General features: G+C 44.2%; 1 protein-coding gene across 1 annotated transcript in view; it reads right to left on the minus strand.

Annotated features, from left to right (window-relative positions):
* Window positions 1–16,348, minus strand: part of ATP8B4 (ATPase phospholipid transporting 8B4 (putative)) — a 153,737-nt gene that overhangs the window by 132,186 nt on the left and 5,203 nt on the right. Inside the window, exon 3 of the mRNA XM_084817150.1 lies at window positions 12,812–12,870. Coding sequence (XP_084673276.1) covers window positions 12,812–12,870 — 59 coding nt within the window. The remainder of the gene's footprint in view (window positions 1–12,811; window positions 12,871–16,348) is intronic.

Consider the following 16,348-nt stretch of genomic DNA (forward strand, 5'->3'; position numbering starts at 1 on the left):
CTGGCACTTCACCCGTCCTCCATGATATCTCAAAGAGAATAGACAGCGGTTCTGAGAGTTCTTCTGCCAGTTCCTTTATTACTCTAGGATGCAGTTCATCTGGCCCTGGAGATTTGAACTCATTCAAAGTAATTAGGTGTTCCTTGACCATATGCCTATCGATCTCAAGCTGCAGTCCTGCCCCTTCAGCCTGTACTTTGCCTTTACTAGGGGGGTCATAGACCCTCTTTTGGGAGAAGACTGAGGGAAAGTAGGAATTGAGCACCTCTGCCTTTTCTTTGTCATCTGTTATCATTTTGCCATCCTTATTTAATAGCTGAACCACCATTTCTTTCCTCTGCCTTTTACTATGCACATAGCTGAAGAAAGCACATAGCTTTTCTGTTGCTTTTAGCATTCCTCGCTAACCTCAGCTCGTTCTCAGCTTTAGCCTTCCTGACGCCATCCCTGCAATTCTGTGCTACCTGGCTCTACTCTTCCTTTGTTGCTTGGCCTTCTTTCCACTTCCTATATGTGTCCTTTTTTGTTTTCAGGTCATCTCTAGGCTTTTTGTGAAGCCACATTGGCTTCTTCTGTTGTCTTCCACCTTTTCTTCTTGTTGGAATTGTTTGTAATTGTGCCTTGAGAATTTCCTTTTATAAAAGCTCCCACCCATCTTAGACCCCCTTTCTCGTTAGAGTCGCTTGCCATGGGACATTACTTGCCATTGTTCTGAGTTTATTAAAATCAGTTTTCCTAAAATCCAGGGTACTTGTTTGGCTACACTCACCTTTTGCTTCCTTTAGAACCAAGAACTCAAGTATAACATGGTCGCTTTCCCCCAGAGTTCCTGTAACTGCTACTTTATCCACTAAGTCATCTCTGTTGGTTAAGATCAAGTCAAGGATAGCCAATCCTCTAGTTCCTTCCTCTACTTTTTGTAGGAGGAAGTTATCTGCCACACATGTCAGGAATTTCCTGGAGGGGCCATGTTTTGCAGAATTTGTCTCCCAACAAATATCGGGGAATTGAAGTCCCCCATTACTACTACATCATGCTTCCTTGAAACATTGGCTATTTGCTTTTCAAAAGTTTCATTCTCGTCTTCTCCTTGATTGGGTGGCCGGTAGTAGACTCTGACCACCAGGTTCCTTTTATTCTTTGCTCCATTTATTTTGATGCAGATGCTCTCGATGGGGCTACCAAGCTCATCCTCCTGTATTTCTGTGCAGCAATATGTATTTTTCACATATAGTGAAACTCCACCTCCCTTTCTGTTCCTCCTGTTCTTTTTGAACAAATTATATCCTTCAATTGCTGTATTCCAGTCATGAGAGTCATCCCACCAAGTCTCAGTTACACCTATCAAGTCATAATTTCCCTCCTGTATGAAGAGTTGAAGTTCGTTCTGTTTGTTTCCCATACTCTGGGCATTAGTATATAGACATCGAAGACCATGTGTGTCAGGGTGGACACTGAGCCCATAGAATCCCAGAGTAGTTCTGATTCGGAGGAAGAGCAGTCGCTCCTGGGAGAGGAGCGCGCCCCTTTTTCCCAGGGCCCACAGCTGACAGAGATTCCTCCCACCCACATTCCTAGATTAGAAAGCAGTCCAGGGAGTGACCCAGCACCGATAGCAGACTGGTTGGATGCGCGGCACAGACGCAGAGAGCGGCACCAAATGGAGAGCGCGGAAAGGAGGCGTAGCGCCCGGTTGGTGCTCAAAGAACAGTTGTGCCCAGAGGATCCAAGGGAAAAGGGGAGGGATTCTCCCTAGTCCTTATATTCAGGGGTCTGCCAGTAATTGCCTTTCAAACGGGGACCAACTGTTCCAACTTAGGGCATAGGGATGCTGCTGCTCAGATCTAGTTGCTACCTGTAGAGTTGTAAGTTATAAAAGAAAAATAAAGCTTTGAAAATAATCCCTTTGTCTGCGTCTGGACTTGGCTACTGGATTAGACTGAGAGAGCCCTCCAAGGAGCCCTTGACAATGTGCTTCACGGTCTGGCTTTCTTCCTACATGTTTGTGTTATTGGGCACTATTAGAGCCGTTCTCTCCACTGCAGTACATGAGCCTTTATCCATTGTTACCTCCAACTTTATGTCTCCCTTCCCCGTAGCAGTTTAAAACCCTCCTGATGAAGTTCTTCATGCTGTAGCCAAACACATTCTTCCCAGCCTTTCTGAGGTGCAACCTGTCCCTTGCCAACAGCCCATCTTCCAGGAAATATAGCCCATGGTCCCAGAATCCAAATCTCTCTCGTCGGCACCACCTTCACAGCCAGTCATTCACCCGGAGTATTTTTCTTTCCTTTTCTATCCCTCTTCTGATTACTGGAAATATGGATGAGAAAACTACCTGGGCCCCAAAGTTCTTGAGTTTCCTTCCCAAAGCTTCAAAGTCTGATGTGATTTCTTCATAGCTCCGCTTGGCAGTATCATTTGTTCCCACATGGATGAGAAGAAAGGGATATCTGTCAGTGGGCTTTATGAGTGCAGGCAACCTTTCAGTCATGTCTCTAATCCATCCTCCCAGGAGACAGCATACCTGGTGAGTTCACAGGTCTTCACGACATACTTGGGTTTTGATCCCACATAGCAAGGAGTCTCCCACTACTACTACTTTTCTCTTGTTGTTGTTGTAGGCCTTGGTTTCATCACCACTGCTTGACTGACCTTCAGCCTCTTGCTCACTCTCATGCAGGTTCCCCTTTAATTCTTCCTCTGCAGGCTGTCCTCCAGTCTCATCCTCAAGTACCTGGAAACGGTTCCCTAGTTCCACTGCCTCTACTGGTGCAGAATGGCTTCTAGTTCTTCTGTTCCTAACTGTCACCCTTTTCCAAGGAGTATCCTCTACTTCATTTTTCCTCACCTCAGCATTCCCCTCTTCTGCCTCAGCTTGCTGTTGCTCTTCTAGCTTCTGTACTTCACTTTGCTGCTGTAGTTCCACCATTCTGTCCTAGAACTCTTCGTGTTCTCTTATTCCCTGAAGGGTCGGCAATTACCACTCCAGTCCTCTTACTTTTTCTTCCAGCAGTGTGATCAACTTGCACTTGTTGCACGTGTAGGCCATGTTGTTCTCAGGCAAGCAAACAAACACTGCACACACCTTGCAGGTCACCACCACTGGAGAGTCTTGTCCTTCCATAGACTGTTTTCCTTTTTGTGTCTAGCTTTCTGATTGTTCTAGAGTAGGTGCCTGGCCCTTACTCACTGCAGGTTAAAAACAGAGTCCTACTGGTATGGAAGTGTGTGTTACAAGAAAAATAAATGAAAAAAAATAATGTTTTTCTTTTTTAATGTTAGGGGCCTCCCCCTTGACCTCCCCTGCTGAACTCCCCTGGCCAACTCCTGTTTGCTCCCCCTGTTCGCTCGCTCTCTGGGAGCTTGCTTGCTTTTATAGTCCCTGGACCAGCTGGAGCAGCTTCCTCTGCTCTGCTCTGCTCTGCTCAGCTGGGAGGTGGGAAACAGACTGAAGCTTCCATCCCACACAGTTGCTGGCCACATACACACAATTCAGTTGGAGCTCTCAGGAGCACCTGGTGAGCTCACAGCCACTCAGGAGGACAAAGGACAGCCCTCTGCACTTCCTCCAGCTTCCTCCTGCCCACTTACCTCTTTGCCTTTGTCTCCTTTGTCTCTTCTGCTGCTGCAAATCCCCTGGCCAACTCCTGTTTGCTCCCCCCTGTTTGCTCAGTCTGATCGCTCGCTCTCTGGGAGCTTGCTTGCTTCTGTAGTCCCTAGACCAGCTGGAGCAGCTTCCTCTGCTCTGCTCAGCTGGGAAGCGGGAAACAGACAAAAATGGTGGAGAAAATTTGGTGGTGTTGAAGAATGCAGTGGTATGTTTTCTTTCTATCATACATCTCTCCATTGCTTTGCAGCATTCCAGGCTGCCTGCACTTCCTGATCCAAAAAAAAGCCCTATGGGAGGAATTACCTCACGGTGCCTTCCTCCCAGGCTTTAAGTGAAATGCAGGAAGCTGAGGAGGCTACAGGCTGCCAGAGAGATTAATGTACAATGAAAGACAGGACATTCACATGCCATCTTCGGCCACCACCGCCACCACCTGCTGCATATCACTAGCTGCTGCTGTTGGGGTGAGACAAATACAAGACATGGCATGGCATCACAGGGTAACTGAAACTACACATGAGGGGTGAGGAACCTCAGGCTTGAGGCCCAAATCCATCACTCCAGGGTTCCCGTGGCCACACCACCGATAATTTGGTGGTTTTGTGACCTTGGTGCAGTTTTTCCCCCACTCTAAAAGGTTGAAATGCCTCTCCTAAGGCTTAGTTACTGGCTGGGGAATGCCGGGAGTTTTAAGACAGACTTGTTTTCTGTCTTAACATACATAGGACTGCACCCTGAAGCTACAATATGCTAGTATTTTTCCCCCTGCCTTCTTTTGCCTCTGGCCCCACCCACCACTGGAAAGTGGCCCTCAAGAGCTTCCCTGAAACTGAATTAGGCCCTTTGGCTGAAAAAGCTTCTGCACCTCTGGATTACAGGGAAGAAAGCAACAGAAGGATGGTGTTGGTAGCAGCCCTGGGTCTGCCAGAAAGTGTAGTCTGAACCTCAACAGAACTCAGCCTTAGTGCAGTGCCAAAAATTTCTCCCACCTTTTTTTTTACCATTCTGATTCAATTTGATAGGAAAAAAAATTGCTTTCAAAAAGAAATTCGGAGGAGGAGAAAGTTTGGAGACATTCTCATGGGTTAGGCGTGGGGTTCTTGTGCTTACTTTACTTACAAGGTGACTGAGAAGCGTGCATGAGTGTCCTGTCTGTCATTGTACAGTAATCTCTGTGGTAGCTTGTAGTCTCCTCAGCTTCCTGCACTTCAATTAAAATCATCATGAGGCAATTCCTCTCATGGGGATTTTTCAGTTCAGAAAGTGCAAGTGGCCTGGGAGGCTGCAAGCAATGGAAAGATGTGCAATAGAGAGATGCACACAGCACCCTCGGCCACCTCGCAGTGATTAGGTAAGCTCAAAAATACCACCAAAAGAATATTTATTTATTTATTTATTAAATTTCTTAATCGCCCATCTGGGTGGTCACCTGGCCACTCTGGGCGATGTACAATAATACAATAGTTTAAAACAATAAAATTCCATATTAAAACATCATATTTCTAAAAATACCCTAGCCCACCCCAAATTCAAAACTCTGCCTCAAAAAAGTGGAAGCCTCAACACAGTTGATGTTGTTGCCACTTACAGAAACAGTGCGATAAACCAAAAACGGGTAGGAAAAAAGAAAGAACCTGTGCTACAACTCCTGCCAATAGAGAACACGTATCTGTAAGAAACTCTAGGAGAAATTTGGTGAAATTGCCCCCCTAATTTCTCTGTCTGCAAATTGGCTGGAGAATTTTGAGAGGCCATTTGTACACAGCTCTACTCAGCCTAGTTTGTACAGGGTCAGGGAGACAGCCTGGGATGACTATTTCAGCTGCTCTAAACTTCTCAAAAGATGAATAGGATATAAATGTAATCAATAATACATTTTATCTGAAAAATACATGCCAAAACCACTTTTATGTGTTCCCTCCTTCCATAGCTCACAATAAATCAGTCTAACTGTTAGTTTCAGCCCTGTCTATTGATGCTGTTTCTCATCTAAATACTCTTAAAGCACTCCTAGCAAATTAAAATAACTATATATACACATGATAAACAGTCGTACTTATAGTAGCATAAAGCTTCCACAGCTAAAATAAATGTCCAGACCAGCAGAGTACACAGATAATTGGCCTACAGGCTCATTTTGGGAATTGTCAAGAACAAACACTAAGATCGTACATTGGCTCAAGCAATAGTATGAGGAATACTGTACATGTTATACGTGCACAGATAGCCCCTTGTCTCCAGAGTGAACAGAATGATTTAATTTGCTTAACGACATCTGGTCTTTCGATGCAAATAAAGTGATGTTGCCTAAATGATTTCATGATCACTAGCAGTTCGAAAGCAAGAAATCGCAAGTAGATAAATAGGTGCCGCCTCGGCGGGAAAGGTCACAGCGTTCCGTGCACCTCGGTGTTCAGTCATGCCGGCCACATGACCACGGAAGCGTCTTCAGACAGCGCTGGCTCTTCGGCTTAGAAACGGGGATGAGCACCGCACCCTAGAGTCGGACACGACTGGTTGGGGACACCTTTACCTTTTACCTTTTTTAGGGTAGTGTACTGGGTAGACTGTTGAACTTAGAGCAAAAGAGACCTGGGTTCAAATCCCAAAACCTGGCACAGAAGCTTGCCAGACATATGACTCTCTCTCTCTCTCTGCCGAACCTCTAAAAAAATGGGGAGGAGATGTTTATGATAACCAAATTTTTTGATAACCAGACGTTCTCCAGATGTGTTGGGTCCATTGCATCTAGAGAACAGCAAGTTGGGGAAGGCTGGTATAAGGGGTTATTGCAAGCTCTTGGAAGGAAATGTAGGATGCAAATGTAATAAATAGCAGCGTCACAGCCATGAGCATCTGAACATTTGTCTTCCTCATTGGTGGGAAGGTGGTGATTCAGATGCAGGAGTGTAGAACCAGAATTGGGTGGAAATCACCCCTCACCAGGCCCTCCATGGGCCAAATGATATCAGCTGCCAACCCACTGGAGGAGTCCAAGGAGACTCCACAGGCCAGATGTAGAACCTCCGTAGGCCAGGTTACGCCCACAAGCTGAAGGTTCTGCATCCTCAGTTTAGTGAAAGCTGAAGGATGGAAAATGCATATCCCAGAGGGGAAAGGAACAACAGAGAAATAATATATCTCACAAACCTGGTAAAGTTTAGAAGAAACTATTGGAATTTAGAAGTCTTGAAAGCATTCAAATCTCAAGAAAGCTTTGTAACCCTTGAAAGAAAAGGCGCCCAATGGGCCAATAGCCTCAACAAGAACAAAACTGCCTCATATGTCCATGTTGCTGCTGCAGTTGTTGACTGGCCATTCCTTTGACAGATAGATTGAATAGTCCAGAATGGCTGTAAGAACATAAGAACTTAGAATCATAGGATCATAGGATCAGAGAATGGTAGGGTTGGAAGGGGCCTACAAGGCCATCGGGTCCAACCCCCTGCTCAATGCAGGAATCCAAGTCAGAGCATCAACTTAAGAAGAGCCCTGCTGGATCAGACCAAGGGTCCATCTAGTCCAGCATTCTGTTCACACAGTGGCCAGCCAGCTGCCCATGGGAAACCCACAGGCAGGACATGAGGGCAACAGCATCCCCCCCCCCATGTTCTCCAGCAACTGGTATACATAGGCATACTGCCTCTGATACTGGAGGTAGCATATAGCCATCAGGACTAGTAGGCATCGATAGCCTTATCCTCCAAGAATTCGTCCAATCCCTTTTAAAGCCATCGAAACTGGTGACTAATGGTCAGCTAATGGTAGCTAACACTTGGGAGTTGGGAATCTCTCTGTGTTATACTGATTTATCTATTTATTTAATGCATTTCCTGACCACCTTTCAAGACTGCAGTGTTCCCAAGGTGGCTTACAATATAAAATATACAATTCCATATCAATGTTGTTGTTGTTCAGTCGTTCAGTCGTGTCCGACTCTTCGTGACCCCATGGACCATAGCACGCCAGGCCTTCCTGTCCTGCGCTCTCTCCCGGAGCGTGCTCAAGTTCATATTCATTGCATCCGTGATGCTATCTAGCCATCTCATCCTCTGCCGTCCCCTTCTCCTTTTGCCTTCAGTCTTTCCCAGCATCAGGGTCTTTTTCCATATCAATATAACAAGTTAATAAAATCATAATAAATTTTAAACACATTTAAGACTGAACCAGTCAGAAACAAACCAAACCTAAAACTGAAGAAACCAACATATAATCCTTTCAGCTAAAAAGCCAAAGAAAACAAATATGTTTTAAAACCCACTGAACATCAACAACAGATGAAGCCAGCTGTTTAGCTCCAGTCCAACATTTATAGCAGGAGGGAATTCCATAGGAGAAGGTGCCACCACTGAGAAGGCCCTATTTCCAGTGCCTATTTAATGGTGTTTTTCAATGGCACGTACCTCAGAGCTTAGAGAGGATTACACACACACAGTGCTAAGGGAAACGTGCAGGAACATATATTTCACATTTCTATCCTGCCCTATATCATTAAGATCTCAGGGCGGCATACAGATAAAATCAATTTAAACAGTATAAAACGATAAATAATTTAAACACCTAAAAACATATTAAACTATTAAGCTAATACAATTAAAATCTAAAACAATAAAACAGTTAAAACAATGTGCTAAGGAATGCATTTAGTCCTTAAAGGCTTTGGTAAAAACCCATGTTTTGACTTGGCGCCAAAACAATACCAATGTCTGCACCAATTGGGCCTCCAAGGGGAGGGCTTTCCACAACCGGGGTGCCATAGCAGAGAAGGCCCTCTCCCACATCCCACCATAGTGTATGTCTCGTACTGGTGGGATGCAGAGGAGGGCCCCTCCAACAGATCTCATATATGTGTCTGGGGTGTATGTTTATGTGTGAGGGAGGGAGGGACAGAGGGAAATATCACTTTGGCAGTTTTGGAGGAGACAGAGCTAGAGAAAGCTGGGAGTTAGCTGAAACTCTCTCTCTCTCTCTCTCTCTCTCTCTCGGAATCCACTATGGGGATAGTAGATTTGTTAACTTGTTAGGGATACCTCTTTGCCTGCACTTACTTATAGATTTGTAAATAAACCAATTTTTAAAACCCCTACAAGTGTCCATTAGCAATATCCAAAGAAACCAAGGCTGGATCTACACCACTAATGCTTTTTATTGGTATTGAAGTGCACTGATAACTGTTGGGGAATTACATATTCCATATACCGCTTCTCTGATGTTATTTCCCACTTTTTATTCCATATTATCCGAAATACTGCAACAGATGTCATGTGTACTTCGAGGTATATATGCTCATGAGGGATATAGCGTCACCGATATGACACAAGGTATAGATCCAGCCCAAATCTGGGTAGTGCTATATCTCTGGAACTTCTCAACAAGTGGGAAGCAGCAGCAGCACAATGCTGTTGGTTTTGAGAGTCAGAGGGGGCCTTTAAGGAGATCTAGTCCAACCTTCTGCCCTCTGTGTGTATACTGAATGTACAGGAGTAAGGTAGTAGCAGTATTGCCCCTGCCGGCTTCACACACTCCTTAACCGTCACGCATTCACGTGTGAAAAGGGCTCTACACACCCCATTTGTGCTTCCACTGCACTAGTGATTGTAGGCTAGCAGATGTGATCCCACTCTGCATTCTGACACAAAGCACATGGTACCTACATCTTTTCTTTTTTACTCTAGAGTAAGCGAGGGCCCCCTGATCCAGATCAGGACCCTAACATGGGGGTAGGGGGTCTTTAACTCTATCACCCTCAATGCGGTCCTGATCTAGCTCCAAGCCTGATAAAGTCATTCATTTCATTCATTCATTACCTTTCTATACCGCCCAATAGCCAAGGATCTCTGAGTAGTTCACAAAACTTAAAACCCTAAAATACAATGTGATAAGACTTAATATAAAACCATTAACATACAAAAATATTAAACAGTTTGAAACAGCTAAAAACAACTAACAATAAACGACCCTAACAATAAATATATAAATACAGATATCCAAAGAGAGAACCATTTGCTTTAATGGGTTGCAATTTGGAGACCATTAAGGAAAAGTTACAGTAACTTAAGGGATGCTTCCAGAAAAAGCTCTTAATGCTCAATTGCCCTGCTCACTCACATTTTATGAGGGGTCCAAACAACAATGTCATCCACTTGTTTTCCCACTACTTCTTCCATCTTTTTTTTTTTTACTGCAGAAAATCCATTGAGAGAGCAATCCTATGGCCCCTAGACAGCGTGGGGGGGCATAGGATCAGATTCCTGGATCCAAGCTCAGAAACAACACTCCAACCTCGGACCCAGAAATCCCAAACCCTCCCTCTCCTGGCAGCAGGCGAAGAGAGAACTGCACCAACTGCCTCTCCAAGATCGCAGAGGTGACCTCAGAGAGGAGGGAAAGGGGGAGTTCTGTGGGCAGGGAGGGGAGGGAAGTGGGGAAATCCTCTGGCTTCCCCAGCCTCCTTCCCTCCTGCTCCACAAAGCCTCAGCTAGCTGGGCGAAAAAGCCCATCTAGCAAAATGCAGAGCTGGAGGAGTGCACAGGTGAAATTTGCCTCTGCGCTCCTCCCACTCTGCATAGAATGCCCATCAGCCTCCCAGTTTGGAGGCTGATGGGCATCCCAATAGGATTGCGCCCTAAGAAAGAAAAGATGTAATAGGATAGTTTGCACTAGTTGGTGCTAGGGCCCGCTGTCTGGAGGCACCCCAGGTCTGATTTTAATGGGACAAACTAACTTTATTTGGACTTGCACCGCTATAAATGTTGCACTCAAGGCAAAATCTCCATTATACAGAAAGTAAACATTCTTATACGCATGAGTTTTAAAAAGAAAAGCGAATAGATAAGAAACACTGGAAAATATATTCAGTTTTAAGAATTCTCGAAAGGAACATGTTGTGAACATAGAAATGTCATAACCCTCCTATTTCACTAAAACCCTATTGCACAACTTGAAAATGCATGACTAGATTAACTAACCTCTGAGGGACAGTTGGAGTTGGTGGTTTTTCCCCCCCTGAAGTATTATGAACATCAGCTTTGCTAAACTTCCACTCTAGCATGATTGATACATAGTTTCCCAAGAACGTATCTTACTACAATAAACCATGCCTTTCTTCCCTGTTCTTCTAACAGCTTCATAGCCTAGTACTGAATCATTCTACAATTTTTCTGTTTCATTAGGTTTTGCCCTTTTCCAATCCTGTCTTGATATTCTTTGAGAGATACAAAATTAGGTCCCAGCATAACAAATGCATGAATGCACAAGAAATATATGAATGTACCAATTAAGTACATCTTTTCCTTTCAGAGTTAAGCAGTATATTTCATATAAAAAATATAACCATTTCTGGACCTTATGAATGCATGGAGAATGGTGTCCCCCAAAAACGTTGATACAAAATGCTGGGTTGTTAAGAATTTGAACTCAGAGCAAGTCCTGAACCTCTGACCTGAGGGGTGTCGGGAAGAGATTAAGTTTGCGTACCATTATCTTGCTGTGGCTAAAGGAGGAAGCTATAGGGAAACTGTCCATAGCAGGAAGGAAGCCTCTTAACAGCAATTGGCTACAGCAGGTCACGTGGTACTGGTTTATCCCTTATAAAAGATTCCAGGCCAGGCCTGCTTGCCAGTCTCAGTAACAAAGGCAACTTTTCTATTGCTGGTCCTTGCGTTACATTAACTGTTACCTTACCTCTGCCCAGCCTACCTCACTTTCCCCATTCACAACAATTGGAAAGGAACTGGGTCTGACAATTAAAGCTAACTACTACAAATTAATTGTCAGGAGCGCCCTTGCGGCCTCTTTCAGTCTACTGCAATAGCTAACTCAAGACACAGACAAAAGGATTCTTTTCAAGGCTTTAATCCTTTTACAACTTAATGACTCTTTCAGATGCTAATCACCAGCGACTAAGCAAGGAACAGCAGAGTAACCTATGCTCCAGGTTAGGCAGTTGGTCCCCGTTTGAAGGAGAATCACAGGAAGACCCTGAACTTATGGGCTAGGAAAAGTTCCTCCCTCTTTCCCTTGGGTCCTCAGGACACGACCATTGCTTGCGCGCCAAATGAGCACTATGCCTCCTTTCCGCGCCCTCCAGCTGTCGTCACTCCCAGCGTCGGCATCGAGCGTCCAGCAAGCCCCCCTCCCACACTTTCTCACTGCCAGGGTCACTATCTATCTCAGGAATGCTGGCAGGAGGAATCTCTGCCAGCTGCTGTGCCTGTGAGAGATGAGTGTGCTCCTCTCACATGCTTTGCTGTTTCTCCTCAGAATCAGAACTGCTCTGGGGTTCTATCGGCTCAGTTTCCACCCTGATATCAATGCTTAAACCAATATATTAAGCAGTGATGGCAGATTTCATAATTGCCAGCTCAGAATACAAGTTTGTCTGGCTTGTAACATTTGCCTGCATTCCACACACAGCATATCCCTCAAATGTTCTTCTCCAGCTTGGAAATTAAAGTGAGCTGATCTGGTCTAATGGTCCCTTGGTCCCTCTTGGACTTACTGGGGCTTACTTCCCAGGAGACATGCACAAGATAGCACTGTTAGAGGTGTTCTCTGGCTTCCTCTAAGAACAGACACTGCTTCTCATGAATTAACTTAAAACATGTTGGGTTTTTTAAAGCAGTTAAAAATCAAGGCTGCCAATAACAGCATCTCAGGCACCACAGACCCTGGGAAATGTAGTTTTCAGGGAACCTGAGATCTCAGGTGTCTTGGAAAATTGGGTTCCTCGTGATTACGTCATTGCTGAGCATGCTGACAACAGCATCACAGGCTGAAGGTAGAGGGGGTGTTTGGACCCTGCTGAGCTCCTGATGATGTCCAAATTTCAAAATTAGGCTCAGGGAAAAATATATCTGTTTTCTGATTTTATTTTATGTTTAAAATATCAGTTCGCTGAGCCCAATGCCGAATGAAGCTGAGGGGAATTCACTTCTTTTAAGTGAAATCCATGTGTACAATCCTGTCTCCTCTTTTTCAGACCTCCATGCCCTTTTAGTTTTTTAACTAAGCATACTCACAAATCTTGAACAAGGAAATTGCCTTTTCACTAGAAAAGCATTTAATCTTCTCCATAAATCTCACAAATTCATTCACTCTAAAACATCTGACCAGCACTACTGAATGCTCTCCACACAATCCAGTGAAAATACAATAATTACTGTGGCGGCTTCCATTGTAAAAACATATTGTACTCACGGCATATTGAAATTTGTCATTATATTCACGATTATTGGCTTTCACCCTCCTCTTCTCCTCTGAAAAATTACAATACATAAAAACATAAGAAAGCAAGCCAGGGTACAGAAGCAATATTCCAAAACGTCAGTTTGTATAAAGACCACATCATTGTCATTTTTAAAAGAAATTTAAATTTTTAGAAGGATCCTAGTCCAAGTGAGAGCCTTGTGTGAAAATGCTGTTACTGTTCATAATATTCCAAAGCACTGGCTGTCTTGTTTTGTTTTTTTAATATTCAGTTTAATAACTTATGAAAATAAATTACAGTCAGTTCCTAACAAACAACAACAAAGCAAACAAAAATGAAACAATGAAATGAGAAGTCTGAAGCCCTATTATCTGGTCAGCAATCCAAAATTTAAAAAGAGCATAAAAGCCAAATGGTACATCTTTCTAGAGTATGTGGTAAAGTAAAGGACCAAGATCACAGTATGTAGCAAAATTTCATACATGATTATTTGATTATATGTGGTGGACTTGTTAAAGCAGAGGTGTGCAGAAAAGTAGATTTCCAGATGTTTTGAACTTCACCTTTCAGCATTCCTGACCATTGGCCATGGTGCCGGGGGCTTCTGGGAGTTGAAAGCCAGGCTTTGGACTTGCGGTTCCCACAGCCTAATGCATATTTACTCTGAAGTAAGTCCCACTGTGTTCAAAGGACCTTACTTCCAGGTAAGCATAGATAGAATAGCAGTCCCAGACACCAGTTCTCTCTGCTATATAACAAACCTCAATTGAAACAGTTTTATTTTCCATCCATGTCTTGCTTAGCTTCATCGCATACATTTCCTGTATTTGTAAAGTGTGGCCATAGCACTCTGCAATTAATAAAATGAACTGAGTTTAGGATTTATAGTTCTGCACTGACTGGTTGACACCTGGGCCAGAGCAGAAATATTTTGAAAGTGGAATTGCCCCCCTCCCTACTTTCAGTTTTCATTTCTCATATTCATCAGAAGATCTGTGGTAGAATCTTTAAAGAGAAACATACGAAATGAAACCTGGAACTGTGAAGGGAAAAGAAACACACACCCTGCGACCACGTGCGTGGCCAGAAACTTTATGGTGAGGCGTCTTAAGAAAGCCCCCTTACAGAGCATTTTAGCGTTTTAAATCTCTGCATTGCTGCTAGGTTTTATTCTGGTTGAACTGTTATATTGTGGTTTTAAGCTTTCATACGGATATTGTTTTATGCTGTGCTTTGTGGTTTTAATTTTTGTGAACCGCCCAGAGAGCTTCAGCTATTATAGTATAGAATGGAAATTATAGTATAGAAATACACAAACAAACAAACAAACAACCAGAATATAAATGCAGATAGCCAAATACATGTAAAACAATTTAAGCATCCGTTATATTAAGATCATCTTTATTTTATGTTATTTAAATGGTTTTATCCATTTACACTCAGCGCCTAGAACACCAGAAGGCAACAGCAGTGAGCAGAACTGAGAGCAGAGAAATACCGCCCAGGGGCAATGGCAGCATGTGCTACATGTGGGGAGTTGCCAGAATCTTAGTAGCCTATGAGAGCCCCCAACTAATGTCTGTCCTGGCGCCCCAATTTTCTAGCTCTCCAGTCAGAGCTGGGATGGCTGGAAGCTGCCGTTTACATTTCCCACAATGCCCCTGAGCAACACCGTGTCAGGGGCATCGTGGGAATTAGTATTATTTCATAGATTTCTTAGATGCCTTTCTCAAAAATAAAAAGACTCCAGGCAACTTACAACAAACTTAAAACATACAACATTTAAAACACCTAAAACAATTTAAACTAAAATACAACTTCCCCATTACGCAACTTAAACACCCCATAAAACGGGAGGGCAACCAGTTTTGGTCCAGGTGCTGGATTACTCTCCTCGACCAAGCTGGCGGGCTAGATGACATGAGGGGGCAGGCCTTACCCCCTGCAGCCCTGCCTCCTTCCATGACATCATTTGCCCCCGCCTCAGCCACTTTTTTTTTTAATCCCCTATGCAAAGAGGGGCATGGAGCTCCATGCCTCCCTCTGCATGGAGCTCTACACCTCCCTCTGCACGGAGAAAGGGATTCAGCTGGGGCTTGTGGGAGCCATCTCCTGCAAGCCCTGGCTGAAGCGGGCTACTCCTTCCTGGGATGTGAGTGGAGGAATCGGGTTCCTTCCACACCACTCACATCCCAATTGAGGCTCAAGTGGTGCAGGGGAATCCCCAGCTTACCTCTGATCTCTCTGATCAGAGATAACAAAAGAATTACCCCTTGTGAGCACCCTCCAAGAGCCAGATTAGGCCCACAGGCCAGAACATGCCCTCCCCTGCCATAAATTGATTGATTGATTGATTGATTGATTGATTGCATTTATACCCCATTTTTTCCCTCTTGCAAGGAACCCAAGGCGGCTTACATTATCCTCCTCCTCTCCATTTTATCCTCACAACAATCCTGTGAGGTGGTTGGGCTGAGAGTCTGTGACTGGCCCAAAGTCACCCAGTGAGCTTCCATGGCCAAGTGGGGACTAGAACCTGGATCTCCCAGCTCCTAGTCCAACACTCTTGCCACTACACCACACTGGCTCTCCACCACAACTAAAATGGTGGTCTCCTGCTGTCCTCCACCCGGGTGCTGACTGGAACATGCAGTTGCTGCCATCCACCCATGCGGTAAACCTGCCAGGGGGTCCCACCAACATAGGATGGGTTGGTAAACAGGTTTGTTTGCTCTAACATATCAGGAATGAAGAAGCAGTTGTAAAGCAAGGAATGGCTCTGGTAGGGAAAATGGGGAAGAGAATATACATGGTTGTCCAAAGGGGGCCTCCTGCAAAACCATTAAGTGCAGGGTCTACAGTTATCTAGATGTACCACTGGATAAGGCTTGCACAGTTTTCCTTATTGCCACAAGTAAAGGGGATAGAGACTTTATGCAATGAAAGCTGAACATTCAGGAACAGGGTCTGGGACGGACAATACCTCCCCTCTCCCTAAAGTCCCTGGCCAGGACTATGGCCTTGTCCACTGTTTACTTCTTAATACTGGACTTGGCTCCTTGAGTCATATATATATATCACACCCACGTGGAACAATGTCTTCTGTCTTCAGATTGGTACATACATCCATGAACACTTAATTTAATCAAACTGAAACTTCCAGCATCTATAACCACCCCAAAAGACAGGAAATCAGAAGTCATGACATCTGACTGATGCCATGAAATCTGCTTTCATTACAATTTGCTCTGATACTTGGATTGTACCATATCAGGTAGTATCTCATAAGATCAGTTTCTTCGCAGCAATCTAGACAGATCTATCTTTCGTCCCATAATGGTTTACAGAACTCCACCCATGAGATTTTTTTCCAGTCTCCTTTGCAAATTATAGATCCAGGCACAGGAGAAGCACTGTGGCTACAAGAGTGGAGGAGAAGGGAAAAGGTTGACCCAACTGCTGTGCTGACTACATATTCTGAATTTATCAACGGGAGAATGATATATCTTGAACATGGAATAATTTGA

The sequence above is a fragment of the Heloderma suspectum genome, chromosome 11 (genome assembly GCF_057233095.1).
Source record: "Heloderma suspectum isolate Gila_16-S chromosome 11, 16-S_ref, whole genome shotgun sequence".
Classification (NCBI taxonomy): Eukaryota; Metazoa; Chordata; class Lepidosauria; order Squamata; family Helodermatidae; genus Heloderma; species Heloderma suspectum.